This window comes from Dermacentor variabilis, chromosome 6 (assembly GCF_050947875.1).
Source record: "Dermacentor variabilis isolate Ectoservices chromosome 6, ASM5094787v1, whole genome shotgun sequence".
In the NCBI taxonomy this organism is placed as follows: domain Eukaryota; kingdom Metazoa; phylum Arthropoda; class Arachnida; order Ixodida; family Ixodidae; genus Dermacentor; species Dermacentor variabilis.
This window is the reverse complement of record NC_134573.1, coordinates 159,105,422-159,128,308: the sequence shown is the minus strand read 5'-3', so window position 1 is coordinate 159,128,308 and position 22,887 is coordinate 159,105,422. Positions and strand designations below refer to the sequence as shown.

General features: G+C 42.6%; 1 protein-coding gene across 10 annotated transcripts in view; it reads right to left on the bottom strand.

Annotated features, from left to right (window-relative positions):
- The window catches only part of LOC142585569 (organic cation transporter protein-like), a 93,072-nt gene that overhangs the window by 20,008 nt on the left and 50,177 nt on the right, over nucleotides 1-22,887 (bottom strand). For 7 of the 10 annotated variants that reach the window (XM_075696414.1, XM_075696416.1, XM_075696412.1 and 4 more), the window contains exons 2-5: nucleotides 9,279-9,717; nucleotides 4,695-4,798; nucleotides 3,651-3,805; nucleotides 1,445-1,613 (exon numbers count right to left, since the gene is read on the bottom strand). In XM_075696414.1, coding sequence (XP_075552529.1) covers nucleotides 1,445-1,613; nucleotides 3,651-3,805; nucleotides 4,695-4,798; nucleotides 9,279-9,717 — 867 coding nt within the window. Of the gene's footprint in view, nucleotides 1-1,444; nucleotides 1,614-3,650; nucleotides 3,806-4,694; nucleotides 4,799-9,278; nucleotides 9,718-15,752; nucleotides 16,138-22,887 lie in introns of those variants that run through there. The other 3 variants (XM_075696419.1, XM_075696418.1, XM_075696420.1) reach the window with 3 other exon arrangements.

Below are 22,887 nucleotides of genomic sequence, written 5' to 3'. Positions count from 1 at the left end.
TACAACTTCCCACTTAAGTGAAGCAAGTAGTCAGTATATAATGGAAGTCAGTTGAGCCAGCAAAGCAATAACACTTGGGTGAAGTGCAAGACAACTGCTGTTTTATCAGCCATAAAAGGTTTATTGAAGGTCAGGAGCAGTGGCGATGCTCAAGCGGGCTTTGTTGAGCACAGAAGGGTGCTGCGTGAGAAAGTGTCTGTGGAGCTCATCAAAGATTTGGCAAGGATCGACAATCTCAACAACAGTGCCAGTGTTCCTGGACAGGAGCATATCAAAACGTGTTGTTGGCAATGCAATTTATGACGTGATGTACCTTGTCTGTCACCATCATTGATGTATTGAGACGTGTACGGAGGCTGGGACTGGCTTTACAGGCATTGTTCTGGGCAAAGTTTACACGAGGTAGGATGGCCAAAGTCTTTCGTAAAGTTAGATTTGAGGGTGGCTCACATGTGAAGATAGGCTTTGTGGTTTCAGAACCACAGATTAGCGAGACCCATTAAGTAAATGATGACAATTGTTGAGCTTCATGGTGACAACTATAGCTTTGTGGTGTGGTCCCATTTGTCATGGGTGCTTGCTCATTTGTAAGATGACAGCTAACCTTTCACATTGTAATCGGTGCCACCAGTGAAGATGGCAGGATACAACTGACGCAAAGCATCGGCACAAACAAGGGCTGGCAAAGCTAGCAGAGGAGTCTCACTGGCATTGCCAGGCATGATGGATGGCTGAGTTTGGCTGTGTAATTCCATGGTGAACAGAAACTGTGGCACTTTTGCCAAATATGAGGCAAGTGAATAACTGCATGCAGAACCATTTGCACCAAGCGTTCAAGGCTCCAAAGCAACAAGCTATGCCCCTTGCAAAGGGATGGGGATGGGGCTGCAGCACATAGCAGTCGTCTTCCCTACAGAAGCTTTAGCTCTAAACCAGCTTGTCTGAACACATGTCAAGCACTGAAATGCACTGAAAAGCTCTTATTTGGCTACTGCTGAATTATTTTGAATAAAATTTGTTGCACTTAAACGATGTGAAAGATTGGCCTTGTGCTGCCAACTGCTAGCCTTCTGGTTGGCTCAATCGCAGAGCAACCACATCTAAAAAGTGTTGGCTCTGGTACAATCCCTGGACGAGAACAAATTTTTCTTCAACTGTGAAGCTTTCATACAAAGGAAACCCATGTGGGCTTCCCTTGTAGCTTCTTGCTATTCTCTAGTAGATGAAGATTTTTTCATTTCATGACACTCCTTCTGTCTTACAGTCTTGTAGAATTGATTTATTTAACGTAAGAGTGTTTTTCCAAACACCCCCTTTATAATAAAACTGCAGCTGGGATTCCGAATTGGAATCTTGCACTGAAGCAGCAGAGCACCACACTCACTAGGCCATTTAAGTGGGTAAACACAAGGAACTCTAAGGCCTGCTCGGGAGGCCAGCTCACCAGTAGCCGATGATGAGTACAAGTGCCCCTATCATAGCCACCAGCTGGACATAGAACCAGTTTTTGATGAGGTAGGCAACCAGTGCCAGCACCAGGTAGCCTGTGGCCCAGCCGAATTCATAAGCCAGGCCAAAGAAAGACCGTGTGGTCGGACCCGTTACCTCCATCACTGCATTGGAAGAAGTCGTTTTATGTGATAGCCGTATTGGTAGTAATGGTGCCATACTAGTACATATTCTAGTACTACGAAGATACTACTATTGCATGCATGAAGTCACGTTGGTTGCTCACCAACAGACAGGGAAAGTTGCCAACCACTGGCCAAGAAAAAAAAACAATATTTACGAAAATATGTGGGTAAAATCTTGTGTTTGCATACACAAACATTTGAGTCACTTGCATTTCAAGCATTTATTGCATACTTTTGTATGCTATATCGTGCTAATAAAATACTATTGCATTTTATTTATTTGTTGGAGGGTATATATTATTTAAGTGAATCAGCTGCTACCAAACATGACATCAAAGAAGACTCTTCATGTCTTCTCTCAAAACAAAACATTTTATTGCAATGAAGGCAATTCAGCAAAGGAGTATGTTCCGTCTACCTTACATATTTTGCTACTTTAGATCTAATGGTTGCATCTAACTAGCATGCGCTTGTACAGCTGAGCATGTATAAACAGGGTAAATATTTTTCAGCACACTGGACATCACAACACTTATTTTAAAATGTTTAATCCAATTTTCTAGATAATGGCCTGCAGAGAAGACAATGTGTTTGCATTGGAAGTGCATAATCAACTGCGGTCGGTGTCAGTAAATCTGTGATAATCACTGAGTAACTCGGTAAGAGTTACTCGGTGTCACTAATTCACATTTAATTTACTTGTTCTAGGACACATGTAGCAATTGCAGAATTGCAGCCAGTCATTGGCATATCCAGCTTGTAGGGAGTCTCAATTGCAACTAGCACCAATTTTGATATATTTATCCCAAGATCAGCAACAACATGCATCAGTGTTCCACATAGCTTTTTCCCACAGCACTTAAGGAAGGCTTTGTGTGAAAATGGTATCAGGATTGCCAATGCATTTCTCTGCAGGTTTGGAGTAATGTATATTGAAACTGGGGCTGTGCACTATTTGCGCTGTACTTTAAACATTTACAAACGCTGCTGATCCCTGGTGTATGTGTAGCTCTGGAATAATTAATGAACAGCTGCACGTATGCCGTCATACACTGCTACTGACTCTTACACTACAAGTCACACTTGTGGGGTTCTCACCTGTGCTCTTGGGACAAAGCAACGACAACACAGTAGTGCAAACAATCACAAGGGAATTTATTGTACCTTTCATAGATCGATGCCGGCTAGCCGAGTTGCTATCCACAAAACGCGCCGATGGGCGCGCGACAAATCGCGGAAGTCTGACTCACTGCGACCGGATAACGAGCAAATATCTTCGCCCCATGCTGGACACCAACGCCTGGTTATTCACGCGTACGGTCATGCGAACGGTGGCGCGTTCTAACGATCGTGTTCGTCCATTCCGGGGTAGGCCTCACGAGACGGTCTCACAGAAGCATGGATCGGCGCACGAGCAGAACGTCTGCGCCGCTTTCCGACCCCGAGCCAAAAAGGAAGAGCCTTCTCCTTTTTGCGCCCAAGTAACCCCGCTGTTAGGTGGCATATAGCAGAGCCACACTTGCGCTGTCTCTCGCAATGCGCTTCAACTAGACCGACTGCCGCTGGCACCAAGCCGCGCGGCGAAGCCGGATTACAGGAGACGGGAGCTATGCGGGAAAACAACATATCAGGGGACGCGTGAAAGTCGCGCATGCCACCATGCTTGAACCTGCCAAGATGTGAACAACTAACTATTGGGCTGAAATGAAAAACGAATAGGTGAGAGAAAAAGAAAAAAAAAAAGAAATTAAAGCTGCAAATTAGTGATCCTATTTTTGACAATGTATGTGTGTGTCAGAATGATGCAGAGTTTTGGGAGTAGAGCCCCTTTAGTGACCAATTGCACAAAGGTGCCACATGGCAGCTTCGACCAACTGAGTGCAAGAGGTGGTTTTACTTCCGTTTGTTATTTCATCGTGTTTATGTGTTGCAGTTCAGCCTGCCAAAACACATACTTTTGTCCTGCATGGTAGTGCAATTTTTCAGATTCAAGCCATGAAATGCTGGCACACTTACACAGAACGAACGATGTGGCGCCCACTCCAGAAACGCCAAGCGAGACGAAATAGCGCAGGGAAATGAAGGTGATGAAGGTCCGGGAGAGGAGTGTTGAGAAGCCAGCAGCGAGCAGAATGGAAAGGGCAATGCAGATCACTGTGCGTCTTCCCACCCTGTAAATGCGCCAGACACCAGGTCACACATTTTGTATGGAAGTGACTCGCCGGTATGCCCACACGCATGTTGCCAGGAACAGAGTAGTTCTGAACCTCAAAACAAGAGATTTTCAATTCAGAAGAACTGGGGCAAAGCAAGCAAGAAAGCAAGGTCATGCTAAAGTAGCAAAAGCACTTAATGTGTGTACACAGTTATCAAATGTCCTTCAAAATATGCTGAGCACATCGTTAACCTCCTAGCAGAACACTTAATCGTGTACTGCTAAAGCAACGAATACAAAAAATTTAGTGCAAGTCAGAAGGTGAAGGGAGCTACATTTTGCTGTTGAAGCTGTATAACAGAAACTGCACAGCACAGCACAGAAATGAAGCGCTTATTGATGCTGCTGCTTGGCATCAGCTTTTTACCTCTTGCATGTCTCTGATCTAAAGCAGATAAGCAGAATGCCAAGCCAACATTGTGCTGCTCATTCATCATACACCACAAGAGTTCAAACACAAGAAAGAAAGAAATCAGCACTCCAGCTATTGTTAATCAAGGCAAAGTGACTTACATATTTGGATGAAAGTACAGAAGCCCTTTCGAGTTAGAACTGTGTATCTCTGATATCGCAATTCTACTGGTTGCATCTGAGCAAGATCAGCAGACAGGTCGCTTTAGAAATCTGCCTTGAGCAAAGTATACTCTGTCCTTGCATGCAAAATTAATGAAAACTGCATGTGCCACTGAGAAAAACATGCACTTGAGAAGAGTTCCTTTGCTGTTGCATTTAAGAGCTGCAATTAATGTGCTCGTCAAAGAAACACCTAGAACCATTTCCCTGAGCCTTCAGCAAGTAAAACACTGTTAACATTTACAAGGCACAAGGCAAGGTGGGGTCTTCACCTGTCAGAGAGTTGTCCAAAAATGATCATGGATGTCATGTAGCCTGCCATGTACACAGATTGGCTGAGAGAGATAAGCCAGCTGCTTGAACACACGAGATCCCACTGCGTGATACCATCGCCACGACATGCACTTTCACAAAGTGAACACATGGAAGCACAGTGCCAGCCAGCAGAGATATGCAGGGCTGCTGTGCTCCAGGGCATGCCTACAATGCAGCAGTGCATAGCACTAGTGCTATCAAGCAAATATTCAGAACAGGCACTTATTGCATCTGTCAGATGCATGCTGGTCAAGATTCACACATGCTAAGCAGTTGCTGATGTGTGTGGCAGCATTGCCACAGCACTTCTCGTTCCTGCGCAACCTTGATGAGTGGTTCTACAGAATAAATGCCACAGATAAACCAGGGGCAAATGTAAGAGTCGGGGGTGGTGTGGCTGACCACTTCTGAAGAGACAGGCACTGCAGTTGATTCTGACCATGAATCAGACTTGTTTTAATGATGTACATGAAGGAACAATCTGACAAAACTTATTTCTAGATCCACTACACTGGCTCACTGGATATTTAAACAATAGTAAGAGAATCACAATCAGTAAAGCCATTGGATACAGGCTTTTGCCAACCAAGTTAGCTACCACTCACTTCAAGGGTTGGTGCAGCTTTGCAGATGTGGTGATGGTGTGTAGACGAAATAGCTTTAGTAATTTATATGACAGTTATTTATTGGGTGACAGTCGCTTTTTAATCCAGGTGTAAAGGGATAAAGATTCCTTAGCAGCGATGGCTCTGTTAACTTCGCAAATACCTTCCGGTCCCTGTTTGAGGTTGACTGCTACAAAAGTTTATAGGGTGAGTGCCACATGAACTCAACATCATTATTTTATGCCTGGCTCCCTCATACTGAAAGTCGTGTGCATACTTTTGACAAGGAGCATACCAGTCCAACTTTCACAGACCTAGCTAAAGGCACACTCTGCTATTACTCATACATACTTAGTTGTAAAAATTTATATGCAGCACTGAAGTCGCATGCGATTGTCAGTGTCAGTGGCATGTACAACTGAACGTACGAAACAAGAACGAACCCAGATCTACAGCATGCAGCGAGGGTAGTGAACTAAGAAAGTATTTTACTTGGCAATAAGGTGGACAAATTGCCGTGTGCTCTTTCACAGATGCAGTGGTGAGGTTTCACCATGCAACAGCCAGAATCATGCACTGCATCACACTACAGTAGAAAGATGGCTAAAACATCTGTAGCAAAAGTAATGATCGTCTCACAATGAGGCTTTCAATAGTTTTAGATGGCTGGGAAATGTGTGTTAAATGAAAAAAAAAAACAAACAAAGAATGCTGTCACATGCCTTTCACTGCAAAAGCATAGCAATTTTTAAAATCCAAATATCCAAAAATAAGAGAGGTAAAGAAAATGAAACAACAGCAAACACACTATTCTATTAGCGCACAATAAGCAACACGACTGCAGCTCAGACAGTTGTGCAGAAGGTGAAAGGCGTTCTAAATACTACTGAAAAACAACAGACATTAACAACCTATTTGTGCAAAATGGAATGTGTTCTCTGCTGACATAGAAGATAGAGAAAAAGCCTGCACAGATGCATGCAAAGCCAAGCAACTTCTACATCAAAGACGGAAAAGCTGTATAATGGAGTTCTCAAACCTTGCAGAAGTCCTAGGTGTCTGTTTTGCCAATGCCAGAAATCTACCGAAGACTTTGCACATGCTTTGCTATATTCGATGCAATTCCTTTGCTAAGCACAAGTCATTTGAAATGCTTCACCATACCCGTTTAGCATTTCTGCACTCTCTGGTACGTCAGACCCATGTTCCTGTAAGCTGTGTTTGCTGCATTCTATAATGTACCTGTGCACCCTCGGTACCAAACACCCTGCCATGCACTGTCGCCACCGTACGAAGATTGTTATGGAACTTCCATATACAGCTTTGCCATAAAACTTTCTACATTATAATAGTGTTAGTTGGAGAAGTTGGTATGGTTGCCTATTTGGGACAAAAGTGCAGCAATGCGTGGATGTCGTATCGGGGCTTTATACATTAAAAAGAATATGAAAGCATGCATCAGCCAGGATAACATGACGGACAATTCGGCACCAGACATGCCAGCGTCTATAAGAAACGGCATTACTGCAACTGGTTCAAGACAGCATGCTTGGCACAGAGTCAAGGTGATCGAGTCCAATGCTGTATTCGAAGCCAGTCATCTGAGCATAATCAATTCCGGACATCCACTGAATTCCTTTCAAGTAGATATGCTTTGCAGTCTCACCGGCTACAATTTGTAAATTGCAATACATAATAAGTTAATTGCAATTGCAATAAGGTAATAGTTAAGACTTCATTAGTGATTTTTGTTAATTATTGTTAATTACTTGACCTGTATTTTGATTTATTTTGCAAGTAATATCCACCTCTTCAAGTAGACCAGCTTAAGGACAAGCATTGTGCTGTCTGCTACAAGCAACATTAAAAAAATTGCTTATCTTCTTCGTAGAAACGCCTAGTCACTACTTAGATTAAAATGAACCGTCTATTCGTGGCAGAACAGCTGGCAGCGAGCCATAAGCAGACGCAAGAAAAAACAAGTGCGGCTCGCAAAGTGCCGTTTTGGCCTTCACTGCACTTATATGAACAACATGCATGCACTATGTGCCAATTTCTGCTATTAAGAGGAAGCTTTAGCTCTGGCCCAACTCTGACGCGACCTATTCAAATACATGTAAAATGCAAAAACGTATTTCTTAGATAACCCCTGGACCGATTTTAATGAAATGTATTGCATTTGAAAGAGAAAGTTAAATTCTTGTGACTGCTGGAAGCAAAATTTCGATTTAAGGCCTGAATATTGATAAAAGGATTTTCAAAAATTTGAAAGTTCGAAAAAAAAAAAAAAACAACAGTAGCACGAAGTTTACAAATTAATAGCTCTGCATCAATAACAGATATCGTGGTTCTGTAAATGGCATCCATTAGATCACGCGAAGCGGACAAATTTTATATGTAAATTTATATCTTATGTGAATTTGTTACGTTGTGTACAAGGGTTCTGCAAAAGCCGTATTTCCATATTACTGATTTATTCTAGATTAATGTGTAAGGCATAAATTTTGTCCGCTTTAGATGTACCATCAGATGTAATTCATAAAATTGTGATATTTTTTTTCTTGCTGAGTTACAGAGCAGTAAACTTCATAGTTTCATTTTCTTAAAATTTTCGATTTTTGCCAATTTTTAATAAAAAATTAATGAACTAAATAAAAAATCCGAAACCAACAGTCACTAGATTTTACGTTTTTCTTTTAAATGCAATAAACCTCATCAAATTCGCTGCAGTGTTTGCCGAGAAAAACGAATTCTCCTTTTACATGTATTTAGATAGGAGCGCCCGAGCTTCTTCTTAATAATCTAATATAGGTGTGGAGCTGCCGCCCAAATCAGCAAATCTGAGGTAACAAACAATATTAGGCTACTGTTACCTAAATGCACACGAACACAGTTGCTGTTGGGTTGAAAGTGGCGCATTTTCTTGTTTTCAGCAATGTTACCTTACTGATAGTTGTGCCCGTGTGAATTACATGTCAGCACTTCAAAGACTGACCTCTACAGCTTTCTATGAAAGAGGGTTTTGGATTCTGCAGCACACGTGTTTCAACAAGTGCAACAATGGGTAGTTTTAACATATATGCTGCTCGAAACTGCAACACAGGAGCACTCTGGCAGATGAAATGAAGTCAAAGCCAATTGAAGAGATGCAGCAGATACAAAGTAAAGCTCTATTATGAGAAAAAAACAACTCTCTCAAATGACTAGATAATGTTACAAATACTCAAAAACTGGAGGACATCTTGCAATATGTAGTGGCTGAAAGGACACTTCTCCATTCATCAGACCACTGCTATGGCTGCTATGACTGCCAAGCAAGTTTTTTTGTGCCAGCAGTAGCCCACTTACAAATTTGCCTCTGTGGTCGCCCCAAAAGATTTGTCTTTCTCAGTGCTTTCGTTTGTGTGATATTATCTTGTTGCCTGCTTGCATAGGTACAATGGAAAAAGATTAGTGCAAGTGACCAGCGGCCAGGGCAGTGAAATTGAAATACACAGCACCATTGTGCAGTAATAGGCTAGTAGCAAGGTCATTGAGCTGTTATGTTCGCAGCACAGGGGAGGTTGGCAGTTATCTACTACAGCATGCGAGCAATCACGAATCCATATCACAAGCTTTTGGTTTTGCTTTTGGTATGCTGGCCGGCCGTCAAAGCAAAAAATAATCTCTTTGAAGCTGTAGCTATCTACTGAACTACTTTTGAGTGTGACGAATGGAAACAGTTTGCCGCTCTTATTATCAGCTAGTCGCCAGCTGCAGTGTCACAAGTGGCAATTTCACTGCTCCGATCGCTGTTAACTTGTGCTTATATTTTTTCTGCTGTGCTGTACAAATGGGGAGTTTATTGTGCCAGTGCACGTCTTTCTCCATTGAAGCAAAACTTTCTAACTACTGCTCCCTTCTGTGAACTAGTTTCCTTTCAAGCAAAATACTCACCTGATCAACAATGGTGTTCTTGTAAATAGAGCGGTCATACTCCCAGGAGTTGCAGCTCACTGTGGTATTGGTTTCAAAATCGTACCTCTGGCACTGGCTGTAGCGCTCGACACCTTGTCTTGTCTCCTTGGGAATTGCCAGCTCCTTCCACTCCTCATCTGTCATGTTTTCATAGCCATGGCCAGCAGGCCTTGCACACCAGTGGTCAATCTTTGGTGCCACAGCAGTGATAATGAGGTTGTGGTATGCCCCAAACATGCTGATTGTGACAGCAAACAGGAACACGATCCGTTGGAATGGACCATATGCCCCAAAGATGCTGGTCAGCTCAACTTTCTCCTCTTTGAGCATGGCTTCGTGTGTTGTTGAGCCTCCGTTGCAGATGGTCTCTACTAACTGCTCGCTCTCTTCTGCACTCCCGTCCCCTGCTCCAGGGGACCTGTAAATAAGGAAGGATGGCAATGCTTGAATACAGAATAAAAGGTCAATGGGCTAGCTGTTTCGTCATCTTTCTTGTGGAGAAAGAACCGTGGACACTCCCACAATTTTTGTTCACATAGAATGCTAAATGCCTGCACCATATAGACCCAAATAGTTCCACAGACTAAACGCTCCCATTCAGTGTAGTACGATACAAACAAGTGCTAGCAATTTTCTGCATACAGCAAAGACTAGACCTCACAAGTGCATTGTGCACGTCTATAATTTATTTTGACTACACTTACAAAGAACTGTATGTGGCAGATGGTGAAAGGTCAGCTCTTCAGATGGATAACTTATAGAGTGCGACATTGCTTCCACTTTGAGTCACAAATTGCAATTAGCGAATTCTCAAAGTTCCACTTATTAGTTTGTTAATGACTTTAGGGCCTATTTTGCAACTGCAGAAGCAAATCTGGCCAGTGTTTGTGATATGTCCCTTCTGAAAGGCCTAGCTGGCACCAATTTCAATATCTCTTCCCCTAAAGTATCTCATGAAATGTATTGACGTTCCACAGTCAATTCAGACAATTCACAAGGAAGGTTTTAATGCAAAATTATATGTGTAATGTGAAGGTATTTCAAAATAAATTGTAGTCTCTTCACACTACACTATAGTTTACAGATGGATATCTTGAAACACAAGCTAATGTGACTGCTATGTGAACATGCCTAGAGTCCTCTCTCACATCAATTCCACATTCACAATATGTGCCTTTAAGTATTAATTCTGAATAATAATTTGATTTATCGGTTATATAATTGTGTATTGTAATTTCTTACATGTGTAATGTCTGCCTCTATCAGTAATCTGCTGAACTGGCAGAATTGTGTTGCGTCCATGAGGATATATTTAAAAGAAAGCTGTCAGTATAGCTTACAAACTGCCAACACTCATCAATATTTATTTGTGGCCACTCAGGTAATATATGGATATGGTTGAAGACACTAGAAAAGGTGAGAACACACATCTAGGAAAGCACACAATGTAAGCAAAATGAAACAGACAGATTGTATTGGCAACGAGAAAAGCTCAGGTAAAGATGAATTTAAAATTTGTGGACTACAAACGGCATAAAATAAATCAGCACGTTTCAGTGATTACTCCGGCTCTGAAATATTTTTATGCGATAGCAGTGACTCCCTCAAACTCTGCCCAATGCCACCAAAATTGCGTAATGCATCTGTAATCCAATGCAAACTGCCAAACTGTATGCATGATAACACACTGAAAATGACAGTGGTGGAAGCTCGAGTACATCATAATGATGATGATGGTGGCAGCATGATGGCACAGCAACACATGCCATAGCATAAAAGAATGGATGGTGGGAGTTCACCTTTTTTTAAGATTTTAAATGCTTTTACAGTAAAATGTTGCACGCAATGTCCAACACTGGTGACATGACGACAGTAAGAAGACAACATGATGACATACACAGCTCAACAAAGCACGCTTTAGTGGAGTGGAATAGGCCCTGTTTTGAGATTTGAACTGTTGTTGCAATAAAATTTTGCATATGGTGTCTCTTTCATACGTTAACTAATCCGTGGATCATGGCATGACGACACTGCAATGTAATGGAACAGAGAGGTAGATGGAGCAAACCACTTTCAGCTTGATGTAGAGAACCCTTAATTGTGCTGTAGCAGTATTAAAATATGCATTGAATATACAAACTGGACCTACCGCCCAGACATGCCATGAAGAGCACTCTAGCAGCTGAACTAATAGCTGTAGCTGTCCTTCTGTTTACTTTTATGGAATGTTAATGCACATGTACCACAGCCTTGAAGGTGTTAACTATCTTAACTTGGGGCAATGTTGGTCAGGAACTGTGGCCCTTCTGCAGTCTACATGCTGAACTCTGGAGAAAATTGTCACCTTCCAACAAATCAATCAAAGAAAAGAACAGATGCTGCTGAAATTATCAACTGCACAGAGTGAAATACCCAATGAGAGCGCCTCATAAAGTGACGTAGGGAACCACAACAGTACCTCATTGGCTATGGCATTGCGCTGCCAAGTTCAAGGTTGTGGGTATGACCCCTGCCACAGCAGCTGCATTTCAATGGGAGTGGAATGCAAAAATGCTCGTGCAGTTCGATTTAAGCACACGCTAAATAACCTCAGGGGGTCAAAATTAATCTGGAGTCGCCCGCTATGGCGTGCCTCATAATCATATTGTGGTTTTGGTGCATAAAATCCCCGCATTAAATTAAAAATTTTTTGAATTAAACATGTAGCTGGCATCATTAAATGCTTAACACTGACGAATCGACAAATTAGGTTCGATTTGCTTTACATGTAAACTTGAGCAACCTGATAGATATAGCTGTTGATAGATAGATAGCTGTTGATAGATAGATAGCTGTTGTAATGTCCTGTCGTACTGTGTGGAGCATAAAAGATCATTATTCGACCAAATTGAGTGTTACTGAATAACTTGCATACAGTGAGCCTGCAGCCCCCCAAACCAATAAAAAAATCTCAGCTCCAAGCATCAGCAGTGTTATATGCACATGGCATTCTTTCCCTCCAGTCACTTAAAGCTCCCTCAGTGCATTATCAAGTATCTTTGCGATAGATCCTTTCTTCTAAATGCATTTTGTTATCAAAACTTGTTCACTTGTTATCAAAAATGCGTGACTTCTAATAGCACTGGATGATACATTGATAAGACAGTGCACTCTTACATGTTCATAAGCAGACTGCGTGCCTGGATATTGGAGTGCGAACATATTGTAAAATAATTCCTTGGCAAAATTTTGTCAAAGCAGGGCACCCAAGAGATGGTTATGTGCTACAGATAAGGTACATTTTAATGTCCCACTAACAGATGTCAACAAAAAACAGCAGTACCATTCCAAAAAAAAAAAAAAAGTGATATTACAAAAAACCACTTTTGCACATACAGTAGTAACAGACAGCTTTACCACAGCATAGACTTGCTGCGGCAGTTTTGTACTGGAAAATGTAGATTTGAGGAACAATGCCGACGATGACTCCATATGACACTGTCTTTCACTACAGTGCATAAAAATTGCATCTGTGTTCCACTTTACTCATGCAAACATGTCAGCAGTGCCACAATCCCCACGAAGCTAATTTTGTCAATTTTCTAGCATGTTGTTTCTATAACTTTCTAACGGTCTAGCATGTTGTAGTTTTCCACAGCATCTCTAGATGTTGCTACTATTACTGCTGCTTTTGGCAAGTCCTCACTCACTTCAAGATGCTTACATTGGCATATTCATGCTATGCTGAAACTGCCTACTGTGAATTCATGGATGAGAAAAGATGAAGTGCCTTGTATTCTAAGCAGAGGAGCAAAACATGTGATGGCATGCTATCTACAACAACAATTTTATCTTCTCTGGCCCTACTGCCTCAAAAGGGTAATTGAAAAGCCTGCTTTGCATGCCATGTAAGTGTGTTATCTTGCAACATAGCCAAGGACTCTTGCTATCTTGAAGTGGACCTGCAGTGAGCATTTTACATACAAGCAGCAGACATTTCTGGAGAGTGCCTTCTATTATGCAAGGAAAAACCCTTCTTCATGACAGCTCCCTTACTGCACGGTCACTTAAGTGCTGTTTGAGTGCTTAATATTACTCCCGTCTTCAGCAAGCCATGTGATGAAGAATTTTAATGATAAGTGGCATTATCATATTGAAGTTTTATCATTTAACTTTTTGCTTTGGTTGTAGGATGCAAATGACATACAAGGCAACTAAAACCTAACCCCTGTATAGTGAAATATAAAATGGTCTTAGTTATGGCCCCAACAGGATGTTCAGTTTTTGCACAGCTTTCCTTCTCAAAGGATATAAATTTGATAATGAGGATAAGTGAACAACTTGTGAAGAGATGAACGGCTGCATGAGAACTATTACTTTGAAAAACTTCTACCTTAGAACTATGCCTAAACATTAATGTGCACACATGCACAGGAAGGAAAACTGCCAACCAGAAGCAGAAAACCTATTAGCATTGATCATTTATGCATTAAAGTCGTGTAACAACAGTGAACTGCTTCTTCTGATTGCAGCAATTTCATGCTGTTACAAGCACTGTTAAAAATTGTCAAGGTTGCTTTTCCGGTCATGTCATCAGTTGCATTTGAACTGGAGGCAGAAGGGTGCCATGACGATTCTTTAATATGTAATGCTGCATTGATACTTCATACACAGTGCTCCTATGCAATGTAAAAAAAAAAAAAAGCAAGAAACAACATGCGCTCGTGTTCTTTATCATCTGCTCCAAGTCTGATCAGCAATATGTCAGCGACCGGTGAATTGACATGAAGAACTTATAACTGTGCTTACCATTCTGTATGTCTATCTGTATGTCTTCCTGCCTTTTAATCAACTATATTATAAGTTCCCATTTGTACAGACGTCTCCTAAACCCCTCAAGCCAAACAACTGCCTTCAATTTCCCTGCGATTCCACCTGATAGTGCCAGCATGACTAAATTATTCACCATGTTCTTGAACAGTTTATATAGCACAGCATTTTTCAAGTTCTTTGTTAATGTGATTTGCTCTCTTAGGATGGCAATAAATGTTGCGCAGTAATGCAGAATCTGGTTTCATGTTACAAGACCTTGGGACAAGGATAATAGAGCATGGTACAACAATACAATACATAAAGATACATGGCAATATGAAATATGTATGCCATATTCACTAGACTGCGATGTGCCATGAGCAAGCACAGTTGCTGAAAGATCAGGCCATGCTCACAGTATATTAGATAACTTGTAAGGTTACCTTTATTGCAGCAAAAATTTGCCGACTACATTGATAAAAATTTTTTCTTTGGAGATTTCTTAGCACAAGTGGTGATGTGGACAAAGCATCGCCAAAAATAAATGTTTTTTTCTTTTGTTCTTAACACAATATTCAATCAAAAATAGTTTGACAAGTCCAATAGCAATGACAAAATTTTTTTCTGCGTTATAACATGACGCACCTCTGCTGTGAGAAAAGTGAATTTTTAACGAATCTGTCAAAAATTTTGCGCAGAAACTAACGACGATCGATGCACGCCGTTTTCTTATGTTCTTTCCCGTTTCTGTGCTGAATGTTTTTTTTTTTATGTGCCTAATGGCTTATATACGGTTTTTTATTTCCTCTTTCACAGGAAAAGAACTAAGCGGGTAATGTCAGCTTCCAGACTAATTATCGACGGGTTGGCGCTATCAAGAAAATAAGCTATTTGAAGCTTGAGTCCCCGCCGTATTGGGCGTTTCAGAGTGTTTATCTTTCATCGGCACATCTGAGAGGTCCTCCTTGTAGTCTTGAGACAGCAAGTTTTCAAGGTGCCGAAAGCGTCGCACTCATGATAAAGCTGACCCTTATACGCTGACCAAAGCTTTGCATAAAAGCAGCAACCAAAATACACCGTATGGTTTCTTTCATAAATAAAGCTAAAGTATGTAGGTGCGTTCTAACCGGTTTGAACGCCATGAACAGCGCTCATCCCAGTTGCGCTGAGGCAAAGTTGCCCTGCGGGCACGATTAGGTAGTACAAGAAAAAAAAAAAAGAAAGAAAGAAAAAAAACTGCGAGGCACGATCACATAAAAACGAACAGAAACAGAAACAGGTTCTTTCGAAACATTATGGGATGTACCAAGTTGTATTTGAAATGGAGTGTCAAGAAACTTGCATTCCCAATCTGAGTCTTGCAAAATGTCGCAAACGTCTGCCCGTTTTTCAAAACTGCCTCAGTGGCAAGGTAGCAGAACGTGAAAAAAAAATATATTTTTTCCCCTCAAACAAAGATGCTGAAAACGGAGTCACGTGATGGGTAAGTTTTCCCGGTACGGAGGACGGCTATTTTCGTGGCCTTGATGTTGCACCACCACGCGAAATTAGTACACCGTTTACGCTAAAGTTTAAAAGCGAAAGCTGTTGCTAATCGCATTAATCGCTACTGCAGCAAAACAAGAGACCGAGAAGTAGCTGGAACGAAAAGTGCAAGTTCACCTTCTAAACAGTGCGCTGGCTGTGCTTTGGAGGTTCTGTCAAGCACATGAGGTAGCCGAGGTGGCTCTCTGACGGTTGGCGGGATAAGCGAACGGCGATCCAAACATCCGAAGCAAACCGGGTACCACGTGAGCAGGAAAGATAGCACATGTCAGGCACGCACGCTCCGTGGGTAACACATTTCGTCTACTGAAAGCGCTACACGTGAAAAACAACACGGTAACTCACTTGCAATTTACGTAAAGAGGAGGCGAAAGAAGAACGGAAAGTAAGCAAGGCGGCGGCGGCACGCTGTTGTAGCTGTGGAAACCGTGGAAACGTTGGAGGGAGCGAAGGCGGAACCCATAGAGCCACAGAACAAGAAGAGAAACTGCACCTTCCACAGAGCAACGAAAATAAATATAGCGGTGGCGTTGTAAACCAAAGTATGCGACTGAGAAAGGGCGCTGCAAAAAAGAAAATAAATAAAAAAGATTAGACCTAAGATTAAGGTTACAGAGGAAGAATGGTAGTACACACCGCACGCCGCTTTTCCGCTGAGGCGCCGCGTGTGGAAAAATTGTGCGAGAGCGCTGCGAGCGAACTGGAGTTAAGAAGCCTTCGTACACACACACGCCTCTGCACCGATTGCGCGCATACGCTCTTATATAATGGTGCTTTATTTCAACTACAAATTTATATCGACGCCTTTTACTATGTACACATATTTGAGGCATGGGTTAAACAATATGACGTCTTCAATTTTGCTGTCGTTGTCAAATGCGTCGTCTGCTAGCGAGCGCGCGTTCGTTGCGCGGCCGCTGGCGGACGCCCCGTTTTCCTCGCAGAAAGTCTGTACAGTAAATTTTGTTATGGCTTTACTTGCTTTGGTACGCCCGCGACTCTTGGCGACCTGTACCAATTGTAGTTTTAGCCAGGTGAATTGCTATTTTTGGCATTGTTTTCTGATAGTGACATGTTATTTTTCCACAGAAGTCGCCTATCTGCAACATGAAGCTACATAAGAAAATTTTATTGGTATCGTGCCATTTTACGCGCGCTTCTTATTAGTGGAATATTGATCAGGGACACTGATCAAAGAAAACAATATTATGGTGAAATAAACCAGTCTTGGCGCGAAGAGGTGCAAACGAAAAATGCTCTTTAAGACAAATCTATGGGTACATAATATATATCCACGATATATACGTAGAGAAAAATTATCGAATATTCTAAATGCACTGATTTAAAAAGTGAAAACTCCCGACCGCAATAAGCGTGTTTCTTTTAAAAGGTGCACTGCAGCCCCAGTTGAACCAATCGACTTTCCGAGAAAAAGATATCAAAGCAGTGTTAGGGAAAAGATGTTGCCTACGTTCTCAGACTGAATCGGGGAGACCGGGAAGTCTTTACCAAATTAATCTCCATAGTTTGTCAGGCGATCCCCTTCAAAGTGTCAGCAGGCGAAATGAAGTAGAAACATACAATCTAATAGAATGGTATTTGCTATTCAGATCGTATGCGACTTCAAAATGCACTGTTAAATATCTTGAGCCATTCCACTCTTTGATGGTGGTTGACCAGCGAAGCTGTTGAGCACATGACACGGAGGTGACACATAATTTTGAACAAAGGTATAGGAACTCTTTTATTGTCTTGATGGGTGGTCATCGTGACGAAAGGTACGCACACTTATTTATTGTCTTGATCGCTGGTCACTATTTCACTCGCAACTGCAATCACATTCTTTGATAATGTAAAATTGATGCACGTGCGCCGCTGGGTGGTCGGTTGGGCCAGATATTGGTGTGGCATCGCAAGGGATATGTCTGCAACACGGAACGCGTAAGCCGCTCCTTTTTCGGTACCGACACATACACATTGAAATCACCGACAACGACAACAGGGGTAGTGTCATCGCAGCTAATTCACGCAAAGCGAGTAGCCATGAACCTTGCAGGACTATGAGTCATTTAATTTTTTTTTTTTTGCTTTCTTACAGGGGTATGAGCCATAGCTCATAGCTCACGGGGGTATGAGACACTGATGATGGCAGTTTTCTTTATGCTGTTCTGTATGTTGTATGCGTGATTAGAAATAATTTAAGCACTGTTCGATTCACTTTGCAGTGTGCTTGTAGCCTCTGCCTTACGGGGCTATGAGCCATTGCATTTTTTGCTTGCTTACGGGGGTATGAGCCATTGATGATGATAATCTTTTTCACGGATAACAAAAATAGACGGAATCCTAGCCATACACAGCTTCGCTGTAAAATTATCGAATATCCGTTTCTGTTCGAATGTAACGCATAACAGCACTTTTGAAATCTCGAAGGTGAGGGGCCGATGCAAGTGAGGACTCTTATTCCGAAGGATTGTACTACTGGAGAGTCATGGCTGTTGCGCAGAGGCACACCAATTCCTGGGAAAATTAACGTACGGTTGCTAATTGGTTCTGCTGAACAAGTTCCTAGCTGTCATTCAATATAGACGCCCCGTTTTGGTGCAGCCTGTAAATCAGCTAACTTGATTCAGGCAAGGAAAAAATTTTTTGGCAATCTCACCATGCCTGCAACCATATAAAATTGGGCGCGCAATGTTGTACCACACTTCTCTTTAACGAACACAGCAGCTCTACAAATATATCTACGTGTATGTGAGGCATGCTGTTCCTTTAATTGCTTCATTATTGTCCTTATGATGGGGCACCGAATTACTGAAAGCAGCCGTTTATAAAACAGAAGGTGCTTAGTTTAGCGGACGTACAGTCGGGAAAGGCATCACATTTAGGTATAAAATTTAAGATAAGCGTAACACGTTTTCTCAGAAATCGCACTTGAGAATAATTTCTTTCGTTTACATCCCTGGAAAAAGTTGAAGGACGCAGCTACGTTTTTTTTTTTTTATTAAGCAAATTCTGGCGTTTCACGTTAGGCGATATGATTATGAAGAACCCTGTTCGATTCTCACCACCTCGGGTTCTTTAACGTGTACCTAATCAGAAGTACACAAGTGTTTTTCCATTTCGTTCCCATGGAATTCCACGACCTGGTTTGAACCCGTCAGCTCGAGCTTAGTAGCGCTACATCATATCCCCTATGTGGCCACTAAATAGACTACCGCGCCGCTGTTTCCTTTGCTCCTTTTTAAGCATGGACTGGACAAACATTTCGCACGGCTTACGGGCCAAATATTAGCCTATATTATGGCTAGCTAAAACTGTTTTCGGTGCCCGAGGTCCTACCGCAATAAAAAATCCCGTACCAATTACTCCGCATTCTGTTACGCGAGGAAGAGAGAAACATGAATGGAATGTTGCACTGCAGTTTTTTTTTCTTTCTTTCATACAAGAATACTTCCCGTAAATCTGAGAACAAGGGGTCGGATGAGGCAGTTGTGTTTTTATTTGTTTTTTTTTTTTTGTTTGAAGCGACAAGCAGGAAGTGTACACATGTTTTTCCGTCTGCGTTTCACAAGACCTACTAATGGAAAACTGTACGCGCAGAAATGCACACGAGAGATACATGCTGCTTGAAGAACGAGAAAAATATTTGTTATCCAAAGGGAACCGTACAATACAACATAGTAGAATGAAAGCCGACACTGCGGCCGCAACGCACGCGCAATCACCGAGCGACATTAAAGAAGTAAAATTAAATAGAGAAAAGAAAGAAAGGCATCTATTCCTAAGGCATAGATACATGTCAAATACAATTATAAACACCATGTGAGCGGCATGAACGCATATACCAGCGCGCGAAGTAGCCCGAATGACCCTTCCGAGAAGTATCGCCAGCAGTTTCCAACGGCGCGACCTTCATGCGGCCCAATTCATTTCGATCGCAGCGCCGCCACAGTAACTTTAGCCGTCGCGCGCCTCATTGCGCTAGCGTTTCTCACTATGACAAACTCTATGCTCACTGCAAAACATGCGCCGCCCTAGCCGCTCGTCCCACTCCACCTTATTATAGTACACACTAATAATTACGTAGTGAGCAATATGGCCGCTACGGGAGGTAACGGCTTCGGGGGGGAGGGGGCTAGTCGCGCTGTTCGCTCGCTGGTTTTGGGCTTTTTGTTACCGCTTCGGGAAGGGGGGCGGGGTATTCGTGTGTACGCCACTCTAACATGACTGCAAATATCGTTATTGTATCGCCAGGTGACCGAGAGGCCTAAGCTTACATTGTTTATTGTCCATGGTGAATGAATCAGTACATGCCCACAATTTTTGTACAGGTCAGGTAGACTAAAAAAGAAACATGAAACGTGCTCGGCAAGGATTACTGTCAGCAGGAGAAGTTCGGGCTGCAATGTCCCATTGTTTTCATAATGCATTGGCGAGAGGAGCGAAGTATAGGGGAAAAAAAGAAAGAAGAACGTTATGCTAAATTTTATATCACATATTGTCTGTTCTTGATATTTGTTGCACATTTATTGTTCAGGTGCGGCGCTAATGGCTTTGACAGAAGTGGAGTACTCGTAGGAAAGCGAGGAACGTTATGGAGGCAACAGTGTTTACAAGGACCTGCAAATTTTGTGTGAATAAACAATGACACTAAATAAAGATATAAGCAAGTCCAATTAATGCTCACGTATCCTAGGCAAATGCAATTTACGGTTTCATGTACAAAAAAAAAAAGCTCGGTTTGTCGCAGATGGCTTTCAAGATACAGCCGCCTGGGCCGCCCAGAGTAACCCCCCCCCCCTCCCCCCGCCCTCCCTAAGCACACCCTGGAGCCTTGCGCGCGACGAAACACGGTGCGCTTCCTCCCCGCTTCCCCCCCTTGCGTGCGCGAGATTGAGCCGCGATCGCGGCTCACCCTCCCACGCTTTCACTCGCACATGCAGCATACGGCGCGCTCCGACGATTTTATCGATATTATACGGAACCTGACGGCGACGGCAGAAATGCGCCTGGAGTGTCCATACACATAATTGCGCTCGCAATAAATGAGGTAAAGCAATAAATAAGGTAAAGGAACGACAGAACAAACTGTGAGGCGTCGCAGTATCACGGCTTTTTATCGAGCGGCCGATGGCAGTATTGTGCAAAGGACAGTAGGCGGCGACCGCCTATTTCATTGTGGCGTGTTGGTTCTCGATCACGTGCAGAGCATGCGGCGCCGGACCGTAGAGCTACATTCCTTCGCGATTGCCGTTACAGTGAAACGGAATGCAAGGCCAGTGCGTGTGACGCATATGTAAACATAAACTTGTATTACAATTCCTGCTCAATCTGCAGTACGTGCTTTGAAGCTAGTGTAGATTGCTTTGGGCGCCATAACAAACAAGAAAAGAAGGAATGACAGTTTTATGTCGTACTACAAAATTAAGTTCTTATAATGACAAGTTTTTTATGGTTATTTAATTAGCGATTGATCAATTAACAAGTGAAACTGTCAATAACTACCCGTGTGAAGTAAGTGAATTACCGGTTATAAATCGTGTGCCCTGGCTAACGTTGGGCAAGATGTTAATTAAAATTCTGGGGTTTTGCGTTCCAAAATCACTTTCTGATTATGAAGCAGGCCGTAGTGGAGGAGTCCAGAAATTTTGACCACCTGGGGTTCTTTAACGTGTACCTAAATCTAAGCACACGGGTATTTTTCGCCCCCATTGAAGTGTGGCCGTCGAGGCCGGGATTCGATCCCGCGACCTCGTGCTCAGCAGCCCAACACTATAGCCACTGAGCAACCACGGCGGGTAGGGCAAGATGTTAAAAAACCAAGAAAGAATATGGGTTTATGACGACTTTTGCACTGAATAACGTATGCAAGCGCTCTAAAGCGCAATAAGTGGTTTTGTGAACGCCGTAGAATTTACGTAGCTACAATAAAATAGATATAGCAACCAGCGAGATCAAATCTGATTTAAATAAGAAAGAAAGGCGGGAGTGGGGGGGGATCTTACGGTTCATGTGCATGCCAAGTAAAACCCGTGTGACTGAAGTACAGATTTTGCTAAAGTGCTCGAAAGTGTTACGTGTGGACATTTCAAACAAGTGGTTCACTAGCGGGCAACGTTTTAAACTCATTAATGCAATTGCTCGAAATAAATAGCTTCACTGGGAATCGGGCTGTTAATCTGCAAGGTCGCACAAGTCTCCCACGTGTGGTTGTGTTTTTTTCTCGCGCACATTTAATGGTCGAGCTCAAGGCGTCGGCGCGTTTCTCAAAAGCCTTGCGCAAGAGCTGATATGGCGAGCGCGGTCGCGTGTCCGTTCGGGCAGTCATGACAACGGCCGATAACGTAAGCCGTACGGCGGATCATGTAAACCGTTCGCATGTGTTTGCTGTAACTTGAACACATTCATAAACAAGGTCTGTGACACGAACGCGACCTGCAGCAGACGCGATAGAGTCAAGATTTGGGCACTATGCTACTCAAACGAGTGCAGTTAGATTCGGCGCGCCCTTGAAGACGATTTCCTGCCCTAAATACTTTTTTTTTCATTATGATATCTTATAAATGTCGTCGCACGCGGCAATCAGCGCAATATTACTGCGGTTACATGTCGCGCCACCGGAGGCGAGTGCTTGCCCTCAGACTTCTTGTTTTCTTTCTGTTCTGATATCTTCTCACCTTCTTGGTTGCCGCAGCAGTAAGTGTACTTTGGCCTCTTCATATGGAGACTGCTGTAAATGAACACTAAAGAGTTACACTGGAAGCATAGCGCGAGAAGGACGATCGACAAAGACCAGAGAGGACAAGCGCTTGTCCTGACAGGATAGCGCTTGTCCTGTCTCGTCTTTGTCAATCGTCCTTCCCGCGCTATGCTTCCAGTGTAACTATGTATTACCGACCAGCCTATAACTATGTATTACCGACCAGCCCAAGCCTATACTCTTCTGAAGAACACCAAAGAGAAATACAAGTCAAGCTGTGCCAGTAAATTAAGGCAAGCCAGAAAAGAGAACAACTAAAGATAGGTGGCGACCCCATCCTGGAATGTTCCCTAACAGTTCGCCGCCCCGTGAAGCCCCCCATGGTTTATGACAGCAAGTTTACTCGGGTCCGATTTAATTGTTCATCCGGGAAGAAGGAGTGCATTGAGCTCTAAAGGAAGCAGAAAGTGACACCGACAGGAACCGAGAATGTTTCCTGCACGAACATATGGCCTTGTTTCACAAGCGAAAAAAGAAAGAAAGAAAGAAAGA